Below are 17281 nucleotides of genomic sequence, written 5' to 3'. Positions count from 1 at the left end.
TTTATTGGTTTTTATTTTTGAATTATTTAATCACGCGATTTTTACGCAATAATCGCCAGATTGCGCATTTCTTATAGAAATCACCAGATTATGTGATTTTTGCATAGAGTTCACAAAATTGCACTACTTTTGCATAAAAAATTTCAAGACCGTATGGTTTATTTAAAAGTGTAACATCACGGTTTCTGACGTAGAAGGCTTGAGCGAGAGATTTTTGGTCAATGTCCTGGATAAGGTTAAAAAAAAAGTTTTTTGAATTCATATGATTCTTCTTTATTTGACATCTATAATAGTTTTTATGTATAACATCAAATTACAGAAAATTCATGTATTTTTCCTTTTGAAGATTATCTCTTCTGTAGCCTACAATTTGTCCTTTCTATTTTCTTTTTTTTTCTTACCATATTGTGTACTTTTTTTTCATCTATTTGTGAATTGATTTTTTATAACTGTAACGCGAATTAAAAGCTTTTTCTTTTGCTATTTAAAATTGTTTAAGAAAAAATTTGATCACTGTGTGTGAAAGGAAGAAATAGGTTCAAGTGGAAACAGAAGGGAAGTCATCAGCAAGACAAATATCTAGTTATTGTAGGTTACATTTAAATTCTGCATTTTTTTTCACTTGCATCACAGGCCTCTAAAGTTCTAATATAGGATGATATATTCTTTTAAAAAGAAATTTTTGATTCACTGATAAAATACCTTTTAAATACAATATTTTTCTTCTACTAAGAAATATTTGTTTATTTATTAAATATTGATGTCTACAACTGTTTCTATGAATATATTTTTCCTTTCTTTTTCTTTTCGTTAAATAATTCCAGTTTTACTGCATCTATTTCACTATTTTGTGTTCTTTATCAGTGTTGCGAATTCAATATAACATTGCCTTTATGATTTTTTTTCATTAATAATATTTCTATGTTTTTTTTACATAAATAGCAAACACATTTCTTGAGATATTTCTCATTAACATTTCTTTCTTTCTTCTAATAATATTGTTTTGCTGAAGCACAGAAAAAAGGAAAATTTACGTTTTTGAGGATAAGTGAGGAAAACAAGTTTCTTTATCATATTCTAAGACAAAAAAATACTGTGCTCAGTGTGAAATAGAACTTAGAAAATAAATAACAATTCTTAGGGAATATTTTTATCTTTTAAAAATAAATTTATTCACTAATAATGCTTGAAGTGTGGAAAATAGAAGCTAAGCTAAGTGTTCATCATTTGCATGAATGTCACAGTGTTTTCAAGGTTTTGGAATTCCTACACTCTACCGTAACTTATTTTTGAAATTTCATTGTTTGCACAAATAATTGGACTGCCAGAGTAAAGTTTGCCCATTTAAATCATACGAATAATTCAGATTATCAGTTTAGATAATTTGGGAAAAATATGTAATAACAATAAAATAGAAATATAGCGTAAAAGAGAGATAGTCGAAATAGTTAAGTTCCAAAGATTTTATTTTTAAATTCTTTCATAAATTGTAACGTAAACTGGGAGTGTTGGATGCTACCACAATTTACACTATTAAATCCTTTCCTTTTACACCTTTTATACTACTGAAGTCCGAAAAGTATGGATCCGAAAAGTGTGGCACTCCCATTTACAAAAAGCCTCGTTTTTGTTAAAAATACTAAAAATACAAAAACGCCTTTTTCACCATAGGAGTTAAAATAATATTGCTAGTTTAATAAAAAAAATCTTTTACACAATTGATTTAGATTTACACTATTAACTATTCAGTGTAAAAGTTGCTTTTTGCATTATCTGGAATTCTACTGTATACTGTTTTCCGGTTTATAACCGATCTGAACGGATGTACATAACTCAATCAGGCTGTAAGTGGCGGCTGTGTAAATTGCCTCAATGAAACCGTTTATGGCTTAGGCATAGGACTTAAGCCGAGAAACGGTTTAACGTAATTATAATCAAAATATTGGTTTTACTAAATTCTTATCAGTTTCCCACTAACTAAGACGTTTCTTGGTTTAATCCGAAAGACGGATTATTTTGATTATAATTACGTAAAACCGTCTGTCGGCTTAAGTCGTTAGTGTGTCAAGGACCTTAGATTTCCACATTAGATTAAGACTGAATTGTCCCAAAATCTCATTTCGATACAATTCAATCTCAATTCAATGCAGCAGCCTAAATGATCTCAATCACTTAAATCGTAAACGATTGTTCAAAACACGTAAAAGTAAATACAATTATTGAATTTCAGGCAAAAATTAATTGGTTCAGAACCGGGTTTAAGGTATTCAAAAATCTCTCCAATGAATCCAAACTTACCGCACTTGCTTGTGAAATATGACCTCTAGATATGCTTATCCTGTGACCTTCAAAATCCTTTGGGAAGAATATTTCAAGGTCATTATTCTTTATAAACGAAAAATCGATGAGCACATCGACATTGTGACAATTTCGCTTTTGCGTTCAATGAAAAAGTGTGGATATTCAAAGACTTTCATTGTGAAATATGCATGGTGGTAGATCGTATACAGTAGACTCTCTCAATCGGGAATATGGGGCAAAATGTCATCGGGTTTAGCGATAGAATTGAGCATCAAAGCCTTTTGTAAATTCCACGAAAAGCGCTCAATTATAAAGAATCACGATAAAATAGGAAGAACTATAGCGAATTTGAGCGAATTAGCTTCATAATTAAACGTGAAAATTGTCAACAAGATTTGTCGCCCGATTGGGAAAAGCCGATTGAGTGAGAGTCTACTGTAGAACCGATGCGAAAGTTGTTTCAGAGGGACAGTTTGGAGTTCGTTTCCTTCATTTTCATGTGCTACTACACTCTGCTTTTAAGAGATTTCCGTCTCAGGTCAATGTAAAATCAATATGAAATATTTCGAGTAAGTTAAAATTTAAAATTTCTAAACGTTCGGGAACTGGGTTAAGCCTCCAATCTTAAATCCATGTTATGCCCCAAATTAACTCAGGCTGATCTTCGAGAATATTCAACCGGTAAAATTTGGCGATAAAGAACCAGATTAAAGGAGATTTATGCAATGAGCTTTAATCGATTATCACGATCTCTAAAGGCCTCTACACACTGGGAGCAAGTTTTGAAAACAAGCTATTTTTCTAAAGAAAAATCCCCTATCATTGTAGGCAAAAACGTCAAAATTTTTTTATAACAGTCAATTTTTGACGTAAATTGTTTCTAAATGCGTAAAGGCCGTATGTGTAAGATAGTTTGGGCTGATCCTTTACCGCCAAATTTTGCGGACTAAATATTTTCGAGGATCAGCCTGAGTCTATTTGGGGATTTAGGCTATTCTTACAATAGCCGCTTAATTTCAAGATTTTCGCAGTATGATTTTGAATGAGGAATATTTTAAGAGTTTAGATTAATTCCAATATCATATACGAAAGAGAAAAAAACAAGATTTTTAAAAAATCTCTTGAAACCCCAAGTCGCTGTCTATAACTGTTTGTCCCCTAGTTTTATTCATGGGTAAATTGACAGATAAACGTCATGTTTCTAAAACAGTCTGATTTGCAAAAATGTGTGTAAATGGGTCCTTTGGAAAACCGGGAATAATGGAAGGTAGTTAGGAATACATTTTGGTCTCCTACTTTATCGCACCTGATCGTCCTTTTGGTTTCTAGATTTCAGTAGTTGATTTGTTTTCTTTTAATATAAATAAATTCCCAAAAATCTTTCTCGGATAATTTCCTTTTCATCTTCGACTTTTTAATTCAGTAACGATCTATTACTGGTTTTACTGCCATTTTCCATGTGATATGGAATAAGTTGGCGGTAGACGAAATAAGAAAAGTTCAAACAATAAATGAGTAACGAGAATGTCCAATACTTCTCGTAAAATCAATATTTCAATAAATTACGGTATAGTGTAGTAATTCCAAAGTTACTTTTTTAAAAATATATAAAATTCCTAGTATATTAAATTATGTTTTTCACTAAAATACTAAAAAAAGCGTTTTATTGATGACAATTGCAACGAAACTATGACTGATATTTGATAAAACTAAAACTATTAAATTCAATTATTGTCTTAAAAAGATAACTAATGAAAATAAAGTTTTTAATAGTTTGCAGACATAAAAAGCACCTCATTTTTTTTTAAATAGAAATTGTGACATTACATTCAGATTTAAAATGCGATAAAAGAAAAAAAGAAGGTCAAGAAAATTGTGAAGCAAAGATTTTTCTTTTTTTTCTCTTTGTTTAAATTCTTCACTAAAAAGGTATACAATAGAATTGCTCCATAGAAAAAACGTTTTTGTTCATTATAAATTTTTCACTCTCAGCTTTTTAGTTTGATTTCCAAAATATTCATCTTTTCTTTCATTTTGTTTATAGACGTGTTATTTTTGCTCATTAAGGATTTTCTTTTACTGTCTTTTCAAAGAAATCTTTAGCACCCCTTTTTTTAAATTTTCTTTTAAAACTTCACTCACAAACACGTCTCTGAAAAATTGTCTTAAATTGTTTTTAACGTCTTTTAGACCATTTTGTTTTCTTCTTTTTTTTCAAATGTTCTCTAGAAAAGTTCACAATTCATTCCAAGAAAGTAAAAGCTTCTTTTGTATTTATTTTATTATCATTTTTAAATTTCTTCTTTTTTCAATAAGTAAACAATATTTTTTTAAAGGTTACCTTATGGTTCTTGTTGTATTTTGCCGACTGACACAAGAAACCACGGGAATTTGTACTTTTTTTTTATATCTCATGCATTTGTTTTACTACCATCTACGTGTTTTTGTTGTTTCCTCATTTTATTTAAATTTAGATGTTAATCTTTTTAATTGTTTTGAATCGTGGTAAATGCAACAAATAAACAAAAACGAATAAAAATTCTTCAACAACTTCTCTTTTTTTCACCTTCTATTGTAACAATAATTTACTTTTTTCATATTTTTCACCTTTATCTCTCATTCAACAAAAAACCAAACATTCTTTTTCTCAATAACAATTTCATCATAATCATTTTTTCAACTCTCCAGCAATCTTTTTCAGTTGCTCATTTACCAAAAAAACAATAAAGGTTGCAATAAAAAAATATCTAGGTAAATAATAGATTAAAAAATAGATCAACAGATAAATAAATAGGGAGACATTATGACAATAAAAATAATGCAATAAAATTAAAAATATATAAATCTAAAAAAATATATATAGGCAATCTAGGAAATATAGTCATATTGTTTTTAAAACAATCTTAGATGATCTCCTTGGGAAATCATCTATAGAAAAATTGATTGTAAAAAAAATCCTACAAATACTTTTGATTTGCTCCTTCATTTCTCTTTTTTTTTCTCTTGCGAAAATTCTTTTTGAAAGAAACTTTCACATGAGAATTTTTTTTCGTTTCATTCTCATTTACCTTCCTTATTAATCGGCATGAGAGTCCTTGAGATACATCCATGGAGTTGTTATATAAACTGTCGCATTTTCACATTGAAAATTCAGGACTTATTTATTTATTGTATGTACAGGGTGAGTCAATTGAACTGCAACTAAATTTAGATCGCTATAACTTTGAAACCGTTCTGGACAGAATGCTCTAATTTTGCAAAAAGTTAGTTCATTTTATTGGTTACAAGCCCACAAAAGCATTCATGAAATTTTTTTGTGATATTTTTTTTATCCATAATGGCACTCAAACATGGTGGCGCGATAGCTCTATATTTGACCGGAAAGGTTCCAATGGTTATCTTCAGGTCTTTTCAAAACCTGAATGAGATTAAAAATTTTGAAGGGTACTCCCAGCATTATAATGCTCTATGGTGAGTGTCGAAAAAAAATTGCATCAATGTCAACCATCATCCTTAAAGTGATGAAGCGAATTGAACGAAATCCACGTTATAGCTGTAGACAAACGGTCCCTAAGATGCACATATTGCAAATAACCATGAGACAAATATCTGAAAAGGACCTCTATATGTAGCCTTAAAAATTCCAAAAGCATAAGATTTCATTGATGTTGAAGAAAAGTTATGCTCGATTGGATGAATGGTGAATGAGTTGCTTCGCTTGGCCGTTAGAGGCCAATTACCGAAGATCAGCTTTTCTGATGGGCAAAACCCTGAAGCCGTGAGTATACAAAAGAAAATCGGTTAGAAATAGTGGAGATTTCAATAAGCCTCGGAACCATTAGAAAAATCGTGCGTTAAAGAAGATTGTCTAAAAAACAACGTTTCATTATTGATTTCGAGCGCACGTTGGCCCCCAGGATAAGCGAATGCAAATTCTCTCGACTTTTCCAAGAGGGACATTTTGTTGGTCAATGTCATGACTAAAAAATACCAGAGTGTCAATACGCTGAAAGCAGCCCTTCGTCTTGAATGGGCTCACATGCCGCAGTCTCATCTTCGTGCAGCGTGCGATGCGTTCATTGATTAACACAGGGCTATTAACAGGAATTAACCAGTCGGGTTTCCGCAGTGGGCACAGCACTATTTCTCAACCACTTTGTGGTATTGGTATTGCTGGATTTTACCAAAGCTTTCGATAGTCTGCCTCACGATCTGATTTTTTTCAAACTTTTCAATCTTTTAATTTCTTTTCTTCAGCTGCTTCTTTAACTAAGGGAATTGGCCAGGGTTCTGTCCTTGGTGCCCTAATGTTTTCATTATATATAAACGACCTTGAGTCTAACTTGCGTAGCTATTCGTATCATCTGTATGCGGATGACTTGCAGATATACGTGGATAGCGATCCTTTACATTCTTATTCAGCTTTTGAGCTCATGACTGAGAATTTATCCAAGATTGAGCACAGGGCGTCCACTAATGGACTTCTCCTGAACCCAAATAAGTCACAGGCCCTCATAATTTCCACAAGATCATTAAACCTTCATTCATTTCCCCTTTTATTACACGGAGAAATTATACTGTATGCAGATCAGGGTAGAAACCTTGATCTTGATGTAGTTTTTAACAAAACTGTATCTTGGTCTGATCATGCAATCTCAATTTGTCGAAAAATTAACTACTCCTTGTACACACCCTCCGACGCGATGCTTCCGGGACATCACACCTTATGACACATGACTGCTCCTCTCACGAGCGCTATTTCAACCCATTTTCTCATATGGAGCCGAGCTCTTTTTTAGCAGATGCTGAGACGATTCACCGTTTGAGAGTAGTCTTCAATAACCGTGTAAGCGTAAGGTATATCTGCGCTCTAGGCCCCTGTATTCACATCACATTAGTCCGCATAGGGACTTTTTTGTTGGATGCGACCTACCATCCTTCCTTCAAATGTGTGCCCTTGTTTTTCTTAACCCTTTAAGGACGATTGGGTCACCGATGACCCGAAAATGATTTTTTTCCTACGGCCTTCTAAAGTTGTATTTTGCTCTAAGAAGTTAGAAAAAAATGATTTTTTTCTGACCTCCAATTTTTGACCTTCTCGTCCTTAAAGGGTTAATCGTCTCGTCTCGACTGGAACCCCGGAATACTTGGCCTCTCTCTTGACGAGGGGGTGTTCGGCTAGGGTTTAGGGATTCATTGTGCCTAAAGCAGCACGAGAAACATTTTGCCGCACTGTTTTTGTTAAAGGAGTTGCATTATATAACGCACTTCCCCGTGAGGCTCGTTACTCTCGTTTGGGAATTCAAAGGCATTTCCAGGCTGAAGTTTTTCATTCACTGATCTTTTTGCATCATCATCTCTTCCTCAAATTTAATATTGACACATATTTTTTTCTTTCTTTTATTACCTGCCACGCAATTGTAAGAGGATTGTAGCCTATTTGTTGTGTTTTTTCGGTTTTTTCCATAAACTTAAACTTAAAATATTATCCATTCCAAATGTAATTTTAAATAGATTTTCATGTGTTTACTATTTTCTGACTCTTTTTCGTTTACGTCGCTAAATTTCATTTTCAAATAAAAAAATACAGCACTTTCAAAAATTGCTGTTCAATTGACTCACCCTGTATATTATATTTTATAAATAAGATCAAATGTTATAATTTTAAACCAAGTGATAAATTTAGCTAAAAATTTTGCTTCTTGTTGCTAAATCTCCAAAGCAACACTCCCGGTCACTGCGTCAAATTGATTAAAAGTTTACAAGGCTGGTGCTAATTCAGGGGGTCCGGAATTATGCATATTTTTGGAATCGAAAAAAATAGCGTGAAATTTCTTGATACATACAGAAAATCAGCATATCCGCAGATTTCTTTCGAATAAGTTACACGATATTACTGACGCCATATTTTCCAGCACCAACTGTTATAATATCGTCGGTTGGATCAGCAACTGTGCTAACTGCATTTGCTTTGTGTCTGAATACGTTGCAAATGCCACGCAACAACGTGTCGCTCAGAACGAGTGCTGATATAAAATAAATGCAGTTAGCGGAGTTACTGATCCAACCGACGATATTAGCTGTTTATTACAAAAATTATTTCTTAATTTTAGCTCATAATACCTAATGGTATGCAAGAATGCATAAGTGTATTGATATAAACCCATTATCATGCATAATCCCGGGACCCCCTGTACTTGCTCCTTATTTCAAATTCTCAATCACTTGGATTTTTTAACAGAAAAGTGCGACAGTATTTACGAAACAACCTGATCAAACAATTGCACATCAAACTCTTTCAAAGAGATATGCATAGAAAATTTTTATTAAAACTATTTATTATGGCTTCATTTAACCCATTTAGACTCATATTATTTTATTTTTCATAATTCTAACTGGCTATTTGTGTTTAAATGATACGAAATTGAAAATAATGAATAGGGTAAGTGTGCCAAATTTCGGCATAGTTGCATGCAAGCGCCAAAGTCTCAAGTTTGAAATGTAATATATTTAATAGAAATTGATTTTTTCACTCCTTTTACTTAAGAAGTGTTGCTTAGAACCTTGTAGACAGTTTATCGTCTTTATTTATTTTAAAATCATTCTTAATACATTTTAAAATGAATAAAAATGTAGACATAGCTTTGGTGCCCTATTTCGGCCACCTTCATTCTCATAGTTCCTTGCCCTTCGGGAATTCTTCCAATGTCTTTTTCACGTGATCTCGTTTGTCAAAGCTACATTTTTTTTTATTCTCTTGCATTGTATAATCTCTAGAGTATGTAAAAACTAAAAATTCATGAAAATTCGAGGAACAAAAAAGGTGGCCGGAATTGCAAGCTGGCCGGAATTTGGCACACTTACCCTATCCTTGATAACTTTTTTTAACCAAGAACGATATTTTCCGTGTTTTGGTTTACAACTTCTGACCTTTTACAGCTAAGTTTTAGTCAAAACAACTAAGCAAATGTAACCATTAAAATATCTAACACAATTGTAATTTTTTACGCGAAACCTCTTCAGAAACTTGTTATCATTGTAAGAAAAAATGAATAAATTTCAGAAAGCCAGAAAAATCACCCAGGACATACAAGTTTTAATGGGTTAAATATATTTTCTAAAACTCATAAGAAAACAATGAGTTCTGTCTGTAATTTTTCTCAATAAAAATCTTATTCCAAAAAAAAAAAATAGAAATTGCTCTTGCTCTTGGAGTTCGAGCAGTTAAAAGTTGAAATTGTGCCAAATTAACACAATTTTATGGCACCATCACATAGGATTATTCATCGAAAGAATAAAATAATTTTTTCTTTGATGTGCAATACATAAAATATTCTCAAGGACTCACATGGATGATTTTCTCATAGAAACCATCAATTGCAATCACATCCGGCGGGAGGGGTATGATGGAAACTTAAAGCCTTGTGCCTCTTGAAGAGGTCAATATAATAATAAAATTGAGGTGTTTTTTTTTTTTTAGGATAAAGAGGAATAAATTGTCTACTCACGCCTGGATCTCTTGGGACGCGAACTTCCACCGAGGTCAGAGTCAAAACTCGATGAGCCCAGTGAGACAGAATGGATGAGATTGCTTCCGCCCTGACCAGATGAGAACATCCCACTTCTTCCCTTCTTCCCACCTACCTGACTCTGAGCCGTAACCTGAAGGGAGATGGCATGGGTATTGAGCTTCTCGGCCAGCAGAAGATCCTTCAGACCCTTCATCTTGTGACTATAGAGTGTTATCACGGGTCTCTTGGGTCGTAAATCCTCCTCATCATCCTTGGGCTCAAATTTTGGTCCATCACTCTTCACTGCTTCGCTCGAGGATTTCACCTCAGTCTCTATTATAGCCCCATCTCCATCCACTTTGTCACCTTTACCCTCAACCTTCTCCTCCTTCTTCGCTTCCACCTTTGGCGGCGGTTCAACTTTCACCTCCTCTGGAGCTCCTCCTTTCGGAAGCCCCTTCGGTGGTGTTTCATTTGGTGGCGTCTGCTGTGACTCAGTAAATGGTTGACCACCTCCCTGAAGCAGAAAATCCGGATTGAGGATTTTCTCACCACATGCTGCTGTTAGAGCTTCAAGAGTTGGCGGTAATTTAGTCACATCCTCACTTCCATTCTCCCTACAGCCTTTCACAGCATCTCCTCCTCCTCCCCCCTTATCATCCTTCCCCGCAATAACAATGTTATTATTCATCCCATCCCTGCGTCTCTTCTCCTCCACACTCTCCTCCAGTGTGTGATGCTTGGTAGCCTCTTTGCGGTTGACTATGGAAATCGATGATTGCACATCATCATCGTCACTGGCACAATTTATGGTCACCTGGGACCGAATGTCGTAGTCAAACTTGGATATTGTATTCACCAGCGGCTTAGCCCAGCCAATATGAAGGATTGGCGTCAAACTACCCTCCTCCCACTGACATATCCCATCGTAGAATCTCAGAAGATTGGCAAAACACTGTGGATCCCGCAGAATACTATGTGCTGAATGCCCTGAACTCTCTGTTTTCATTATCAGGGGGATTTGCTCATTGGCAATGTCCAGCAATTCCTTGTAAATCTCCTCATCATCGCGAGAATAAATGTACCTGACAAGTTAATGCACTACATTAAAAATATATAACCCATGCTAATAATAACTGTTGATATCAAAAAAGTATTTTGATGACTAATTTTTTGAATTTTGTTCAATATCCCCCATTTTATATATCAAAGAGAATATTTAATCTATCTCTCTCTCTCTCTTTATTTATTTTTTTCTGTGAAAAATAATGATTTAATTACATATTCATCGCTACAATCAATAGGTGTTGCAAAGTGACCTAAATATTACTTCATTTAAAAATAATTTAGATCACACCCCTTACGAAGTTACAGGAAAATCACCTGTAATCTATAAAATAGAAATTACAAAACACGCCTTCTAATATAAGTACTAAAAAAAAAAAATTATAATTATCGATAAATTGTGTAGTTCAATGAACGGAGTTTTATTTTAAATATATTTTCAGGTTTTCGTACTTAACCAATAGCAATGAATTTCCTACATAATGGAAAGCTCTTGATTGAAAAACTTCCTAACTCTATAATCAATGAAAAAGGAGTGCTATAACTTCAAAAGTACTTTTGCATCATTTACCTTTTACCGGTTTTCATTTAAACCGATTCATAAAGCACTCAAAAGATTCCCTAAAATAGTTTAAAAAGTAATAGAATTGATTTTCAGATAAAAATTAGTTATCGATTAGAAACCGGTTCATTATCGGTTCAAAATCGAATGGAACCGGTTCAGTTTTGTAGGAAATTCCAAGGCCTTTCCAACGACCCCAAACATGACTCCATTCTCTTAATAAACGCGCTCTCTAGTGTCTTTTTAACCTTTGACCTTGAAAAAACGTTATTAGGAATGATTCAACGGTATTTTGGTCTAAGTACGAAATGTCCGCCTGGGTAACCTCTAAAACATATCTAAAAATGAAAAAAATCGTACGACGCGTTTTCCAACAATCCCAAAAAAACATGATTTTGGAGGGGAAGGAGAGGGGTGGGGGAAAATAAGGAGCATGTTAACGATCCTTCGGTAGACTTATGGGGGGTCCCCCGAAGATCCCAAGTCGCTATCTCTAACCGTTTGGCCTCTAGAGCTGGCGACAGTCGGACGAACAGACGGACAAACAGCGTGACGACATTTCTCAGAAATCGTCTGAAACGTGAAGATTTGTTGATAAAAGTGGTCTCCGGGGGGTGGAAGGTGGAAATTTAGGGGGGGGGGGGTGAAAAAATTGAGGGATTATCATTATATATACTGCTCTCTCCGTAGATTTCGAGTAGTAAAAGTAACAAAATTGATTTTCGGTCAAAAATTACTAATCGATTCATTATAACCGGTTCATTAGCGGTTCACAATCACAATCGATTTGTAAATCACTCAAAACATTTAGGCAATGTTGACAATACCTTAGAAAAATATAATGGAATTTCCGAAAAAAATTAGTTATCTGTTAAGAACCGGTTTATTAACAGTTTATAATCAATTGGCATCGGTTGAGTTTTATCGGAAATTCGAAGACCTCTCCGACGAGCCCAAACATAATACCGTTCGGTTGAGAAATACACTCTCTAGAGTCTTTTTAACTTTTGACCTTGAAAAACCGTTATTATTCGGGGCTTTGACCCTTCCGGGATTTTAGCGTTTGGGACTTTGTACAAGAGGAAAATCCTTTAAAAATTCAGTTAAATAAAGGGAATTTCAGTGGCGCAATTGGCAAGACCGTTGGGTCTTGGGCGGACGAGATCTCTGACTTGATTCGCAAAGTTGTGAATTCGAGTACCGCCCCCGCCCTGTGCAAGTAACTTAATGTCAGGAAAAGACATTTTCACTGTGATAAAACGTAATATAAATGCACCGCCTCTGTCCAAAAAAAAAACTCTGGGAACATGGAAGAATCATCCACACTACTAAAAACTGTTTCGTGACCGCAGAATTTTACGCGGAACATCGCATATACCGCGGAATTTTCATGGATTTTGGCGGGCTACGAAATTTTTCGTGTATTTTCGAGAATCGCAGAATTTCTCGCGAATTTTCGCGGATTTTTGCAGACCGCGAATTTTTTGCCGATTTCGCGAACTGCAGAATTTTTCGCGGACTGCGGAATTTTTCAGCTTTTTCAGCTTGAAACTTGGCATATCTCAAGCCTGCCTAGAAGGCTCTAAATGGATGTCAAGTTTGAGGTCTCTATCTTCTATCTCGAGTTGCGCGCATTTCAAAGGTTGCCTGTAATAAATCTCAGCTACCATAAGCTTATCGGAACTTTAAATTTGTGCCCCAATCCGATTTTGCAATGAAAGAATCACACCTAACAAAAGCTCATTTAGGCTTATCACTGGCTTTTTTCTTAACAGGGATGGGGTTGTAAGTTGTATGTCCCATGCCCTGTGTAATCAAGTGCAGTGAAAAAGCTTACTGGATGCAATTCGAACACCTTCAATGGCAGAACATTCTGGTGACCGAAAAGGGATTCAAACCCGAGACACTTGCGTCACAGAGCGAGTACTCTATCACTTTACCTATTGATTGACCTTTCCAAAATTAATACCTTAATGAATATTTCCAAACTAATTTGGATCAGTTAAAACGGGCCCGTTGTCTATGACAATGTCGGGGCTTTGGTTTAAGGATTTTGCAAACAATTTTCTCTCTAATGATGTCTACAAATTCACTGAGAAAAAAAACAGGGGTGCGACTAACTTTTTTCCTCATAAATTTAACACTTTTTAGGTGTAAAAATATATCAACATTTTAGTGTTAATTTTACATCTTTTTATGAGTAAAATTAACATGAAAAAGGGTAACTTTAACCCCTAATAACCTAAAAAGCATTATATTTACACCGACTTCGGACCAATACTCCAGAATGTTATTTTAACTTTTTCGGATTTCTCTCACTCAGTAGGAGCAATTTTCGTTAAAAATTGCTTTTTAAAAAAAAATCTGATGTTTCTGCCTAAAAGGATAGGGGAAATTTTCTTTAAAAAAAACATTTTTTTAAAGAAATTTCTCATAGTGTGTAGATGCCATACGAAATCATTATCAAACAAAACCACTCGGAGTATAAAGTTCCAGATGGTATACTAGATAAAAAAAGTGCCAATAATATGCAAACACTGAATGATCTGCTCGACCGTTTTCGATTCTAGTTCGCCTTTTCTCCCTGTTCTAAACCAGCGTAGAGACTTTTCTTATTAAAAAATGCTTTTTTTTTTAAGGAATAAAAAATCTCGATTTTCTAATGGTTGGTATTGAAGAAAATATCCGTTCTCTTACAGTTTTTCCTAGTTTCTCCTATTTATACCTTTACTCAATTAGATAAGTTTAATTAAACTATTATTACTAAGTCAAAATCTGTAAATTCAAATGAATGAAAATACAAAAAATGTATTTCAGTCTACGATTAATGCGAATCGCCATAAAATTTTACTGAAATTGCTTAGTACATAATTGATAAGTAAGTTTAGTTTATGTCCAAATTTCGTTTCTAAAAGGTTTCTCAAAGAGACCATTTACACCGCCGCATTGGATTGAGATTGAATTGTCCCAAAATCGGATTTTGTGACAATTCAATCTGAATCTAATGCGACAGTCTAAATGACCTCAATGAAACCATTTAGATTGCGGCCTTAGATTGAGATTTTATGATCCGAAATCCGATTTTGGAACAGTTCATTCAATCCCAATCTAATGCAGCGGTGTAAATAGCCTCAAAGATTTTCCGTTAAATAGGTTATAAGGACTTAAAAAAAAGTTGAATAATTCGGCAGGAACCATAATCCGGCATAATCATATCTTAAAAATCAGTTAAGGAAAAGGCTAGTGATTATCTAAATATATCTTTTACTGCTCGAACTCCACGGAGAGAGCAGTATATGTATATAATCCCTCGATTTTTTCACCCCCTCCCCTCCTCAACTTTCCACCTTCCACCCCCCGGAGACCTCTTTTCAGACTTCCCCTCCAAAACCATATTTTTTGGGATTGCTCGAAAACGCATCGTGCGATTATTTTCATTTTTGAATATATTTTAAAGGATTACCCAGGCGGACATTTCGTACTTAGACGACAACACCGTTGAATCATTCCTAATAACGGTTTTTCAAGGTCAAAGGTTAAAAATACAGTAGAAAGCGCATTTATCAAGTGAATGGGGTCATGTTTGGGCTTGTTGGAAAGGTCTTGGAATTTCCTATAAAACTGAACCGGTTCCAATCGGTTCTGGATCGGCAATGAACCGGTTCATAGCCCATAACTAATTTTTATCCGAAAATCAATTCTATTTAATTTTGGAGGATCTTTTGAATGATTTATAAATCGCTTCAAATCGGTTGACGACCGGTGAATGATGAATGATGCGAAAGTACTTTTGAGGTATAGCATCTAAGTCACGAGTTCGAGCATTTCGCAAAGCCTTGGACGCTTTGCCACTCTTTTTTAAAATATAAAAGTATTATTAGAGGGCTTAACGAACGCCTTGAAAAGTCACGAATTTTCCATATAATTACTCATTAACTTTGATTAAAAGAAAAATTTCTTGTAGACAAGTCATTATAAAGCCTGTTAAGTTATATAGCGTATTTGCAATGACTCACTTTTCGAATTGCTATAAAACAACTTATAATAAATAATGGAGTTTCTACAAAGTAGCATCTTTTACAAAGAATTTCATATTTTCCTCGAACAATGAAATTAACAAAAAAAAACACTTAATGATCTTTTCATTTTTAGTATTCCGCGGGGTTTAAAAATATATTTTGCATTTTCTTCTGAAATTTGATAAGCTTCCGAGAAATATCTTTCATTCAGAGATTAAAATGGATTGTTGCTATCAGAAATATTTTGCTAAGCAACTGAGATATGTTGCAATAAAAATTTTTCTCTGTTTTCCCGAAAATAATTAAAATTCTCTAAACCTTTTCTATAAAAACAAATATTACCTAATTGTACAAAAGAAAAAAAAACTTAAATAATGGATTTATGTAATACTCACAATCTGATGACATCCCCTGCATTTGCCCATGACGCAAATGCGTTCTTGTAGAGATTCTTGCGGTAGTAGTAGCCTCCCTGATATGTGTAGGGGTACACGTGATAGTTTTTGTAGTAGGTTCGGGCAGATCTCACGGATTCCTCATACAGCTCTTCACTGGCGGGCCTCTTGTCTGTCTGACACATTTCCTCCAGCTCCCCAAGACTCCCCAGACCCATGGGATATTTTTCCATGTGCCCCATATCATACAGCAGCCACAGAAGTTGCTGCTGCAACTCAGTAACTTCCAGACAAGCACTCGTGATACTCAGGGAGGGATTGATGGCTAGAACCAGAGCCACAACTTCCATGTGACGTGTACAGACAACAGGATGCCCGCAGAGATAGAGCCAGGATTGGGATTCGACACCAGCTGATACGGGCTGTCCGCGTTTGTCTTCGAAACCTTTGCCGTGCCAGGTGACTTCGATTGTTTCATCCTGAGTTCGTCCAAAGACTACCCAGGCATGATCCTCAGAAATGGCCAAATGCACATCTGAGTAACCAAGCATCTGACATCCTGCAACAACGGCAAAAGCCACCCCAAAGCAATCCAGCTTATTGTGGGCCAGGTAGCTATACAGACTCTGCAGATGTGCCCTGTCTTTGTACGAGCTCCTTATCAGTGAATTCCAGATCACATCTGACACTTTTTTGATCACATCGCGTGTCGCATATTCTCGCCGTACAGTTCGGCCGGCTGGCTTTCCCTCCACCGTGGCGAGAATGGTCCTGAACTTCTTATATAATACCTCAACATCAACCTGTTCAATTGCTGGAAAATTGCTCAGTTCCTCCACACAGCCAGATGCAGTAGTGACACCACTCACATCTACGCCACGGCCTCGGGTTAGGGTGTTCTCGATGATACCCGTGACAATTGATAGCATCGTGAGGTCCGGAGTTCGAAACAGCTGGTGTCGAAAGAGCTCCACAACATCTTGCCCACTCCGTAGCGGGAAGAATCGCGCCACCTCCTCACCCAGCACTGACGCCATCGTGTCGTCTTTTCTACTGTTTTGCCCGGCTACTGATCATTATTGCAAAATTTGCAAGCCACAGAAAAAGCGACGCAATTTATCTTTGACACCTCTTTTTTCACACTCTTGCTTTTGCACGCGATGGCGAAATACTGCCAATGGCAACCACGGAGGCGCTATTGTAGCGGCGAAATAAATAATCCCTGCAGATGGCACTGCAATGCCATATAAAATCTGCTTCGGTGCGAATTAGCAGAACGGAATGTTCCATCGAGCTTCCACTGCCAATGTCGTAGGAATTTCAAATTCAGCCGTCAACCGCCCGCTCTCTAATCCGAATCGCCGTAATCCGGACGAGTTATCGACGGTTACAATTAAAATCATTTTGAGGTGTATGCACGAGTATTCA

At 35.4% G+C, this 17281-nt stretch overlaps 1 protein-coding gene across 2 annotated transcripts; it reads right to left on the bottom strand.

The window, feature by feature from the left end:
* Window positions 1-248: 248 nt before the first annotated feature.
* On the bottom strand, window positions 249-17035 carry LOC129805479 (menin). 2 transcript variants are annotated; one of them, XM_055853409.1, is made up of 3 exons: window positions 15854-17035; window positions 9810-10897; window positions 249-5048 (listed from the first exon to the last, which is right to left on the bottom strand). In XM_055853409.1, exons 1-3 carry the CDS (start codon window positions 16888-16890, stop codon window positions 5011-5013), a joined length of 2163 nt encoding a protein of 720 aa, XP_055709384.1. In that variant the 5' UTR covers window positions 16891-17035; the 3' UTR covers window positions 249-5010. The 2 variants fall into 2 exon arrangements, with proteins under 2 accessions (XP_055709384.1, XP_055709383.1); XM_055853408.1 differs by lacking the exon at window positions 249-5048 and adding an exon at window positions 9074-9731.
* Window positions 17036-17281: the final 246 nt, after the last annotated feature.

Source organism: Phlebotomus papatasi, chromosome 3, assembly GCF_024763615.1.
Source record: "Phlebotomus papatasi isolate M1 chromosome 3, Ppap_2.1, whole genome shotgun sequence".
Classification (NCBI taxonomy): domain Eukaryota; kingdom Metazoa; phylum Arthropoda; class Insecta; order Diptera; family Psychodidae; genus Phlebotomus; species Phlebotomus papatasi.
The sequence above is the reverse complement of the archived record's forward strand: the minus strand, read 5'-3'. Positions and strand labels throughout refer to the sequence as shown.

Coding starts and splice junctions, on each gene's coding strand:
- LOC129805479 (XM_055853408.1), bottom strand. CDS start 16,890: ATGGCGTCAGTGCTGGGTGAGGAGGTGGCGCGATTCTTCCCGCTACGG. Junction 10,898..15,853: donor GCAGGGGATGTCATCAGATT/GTGAGTATTACA, acceptor TTAACTTGTCAG/GTACATTTATTCTCGCGATG. Junction 9,732..9,809: donor GCGTCCCAAGAGATCCAGGC/GTGAGTAGACAA, acceptor GACCTCTTCAAG/AGGCACAAGGCTTTAAGTTT.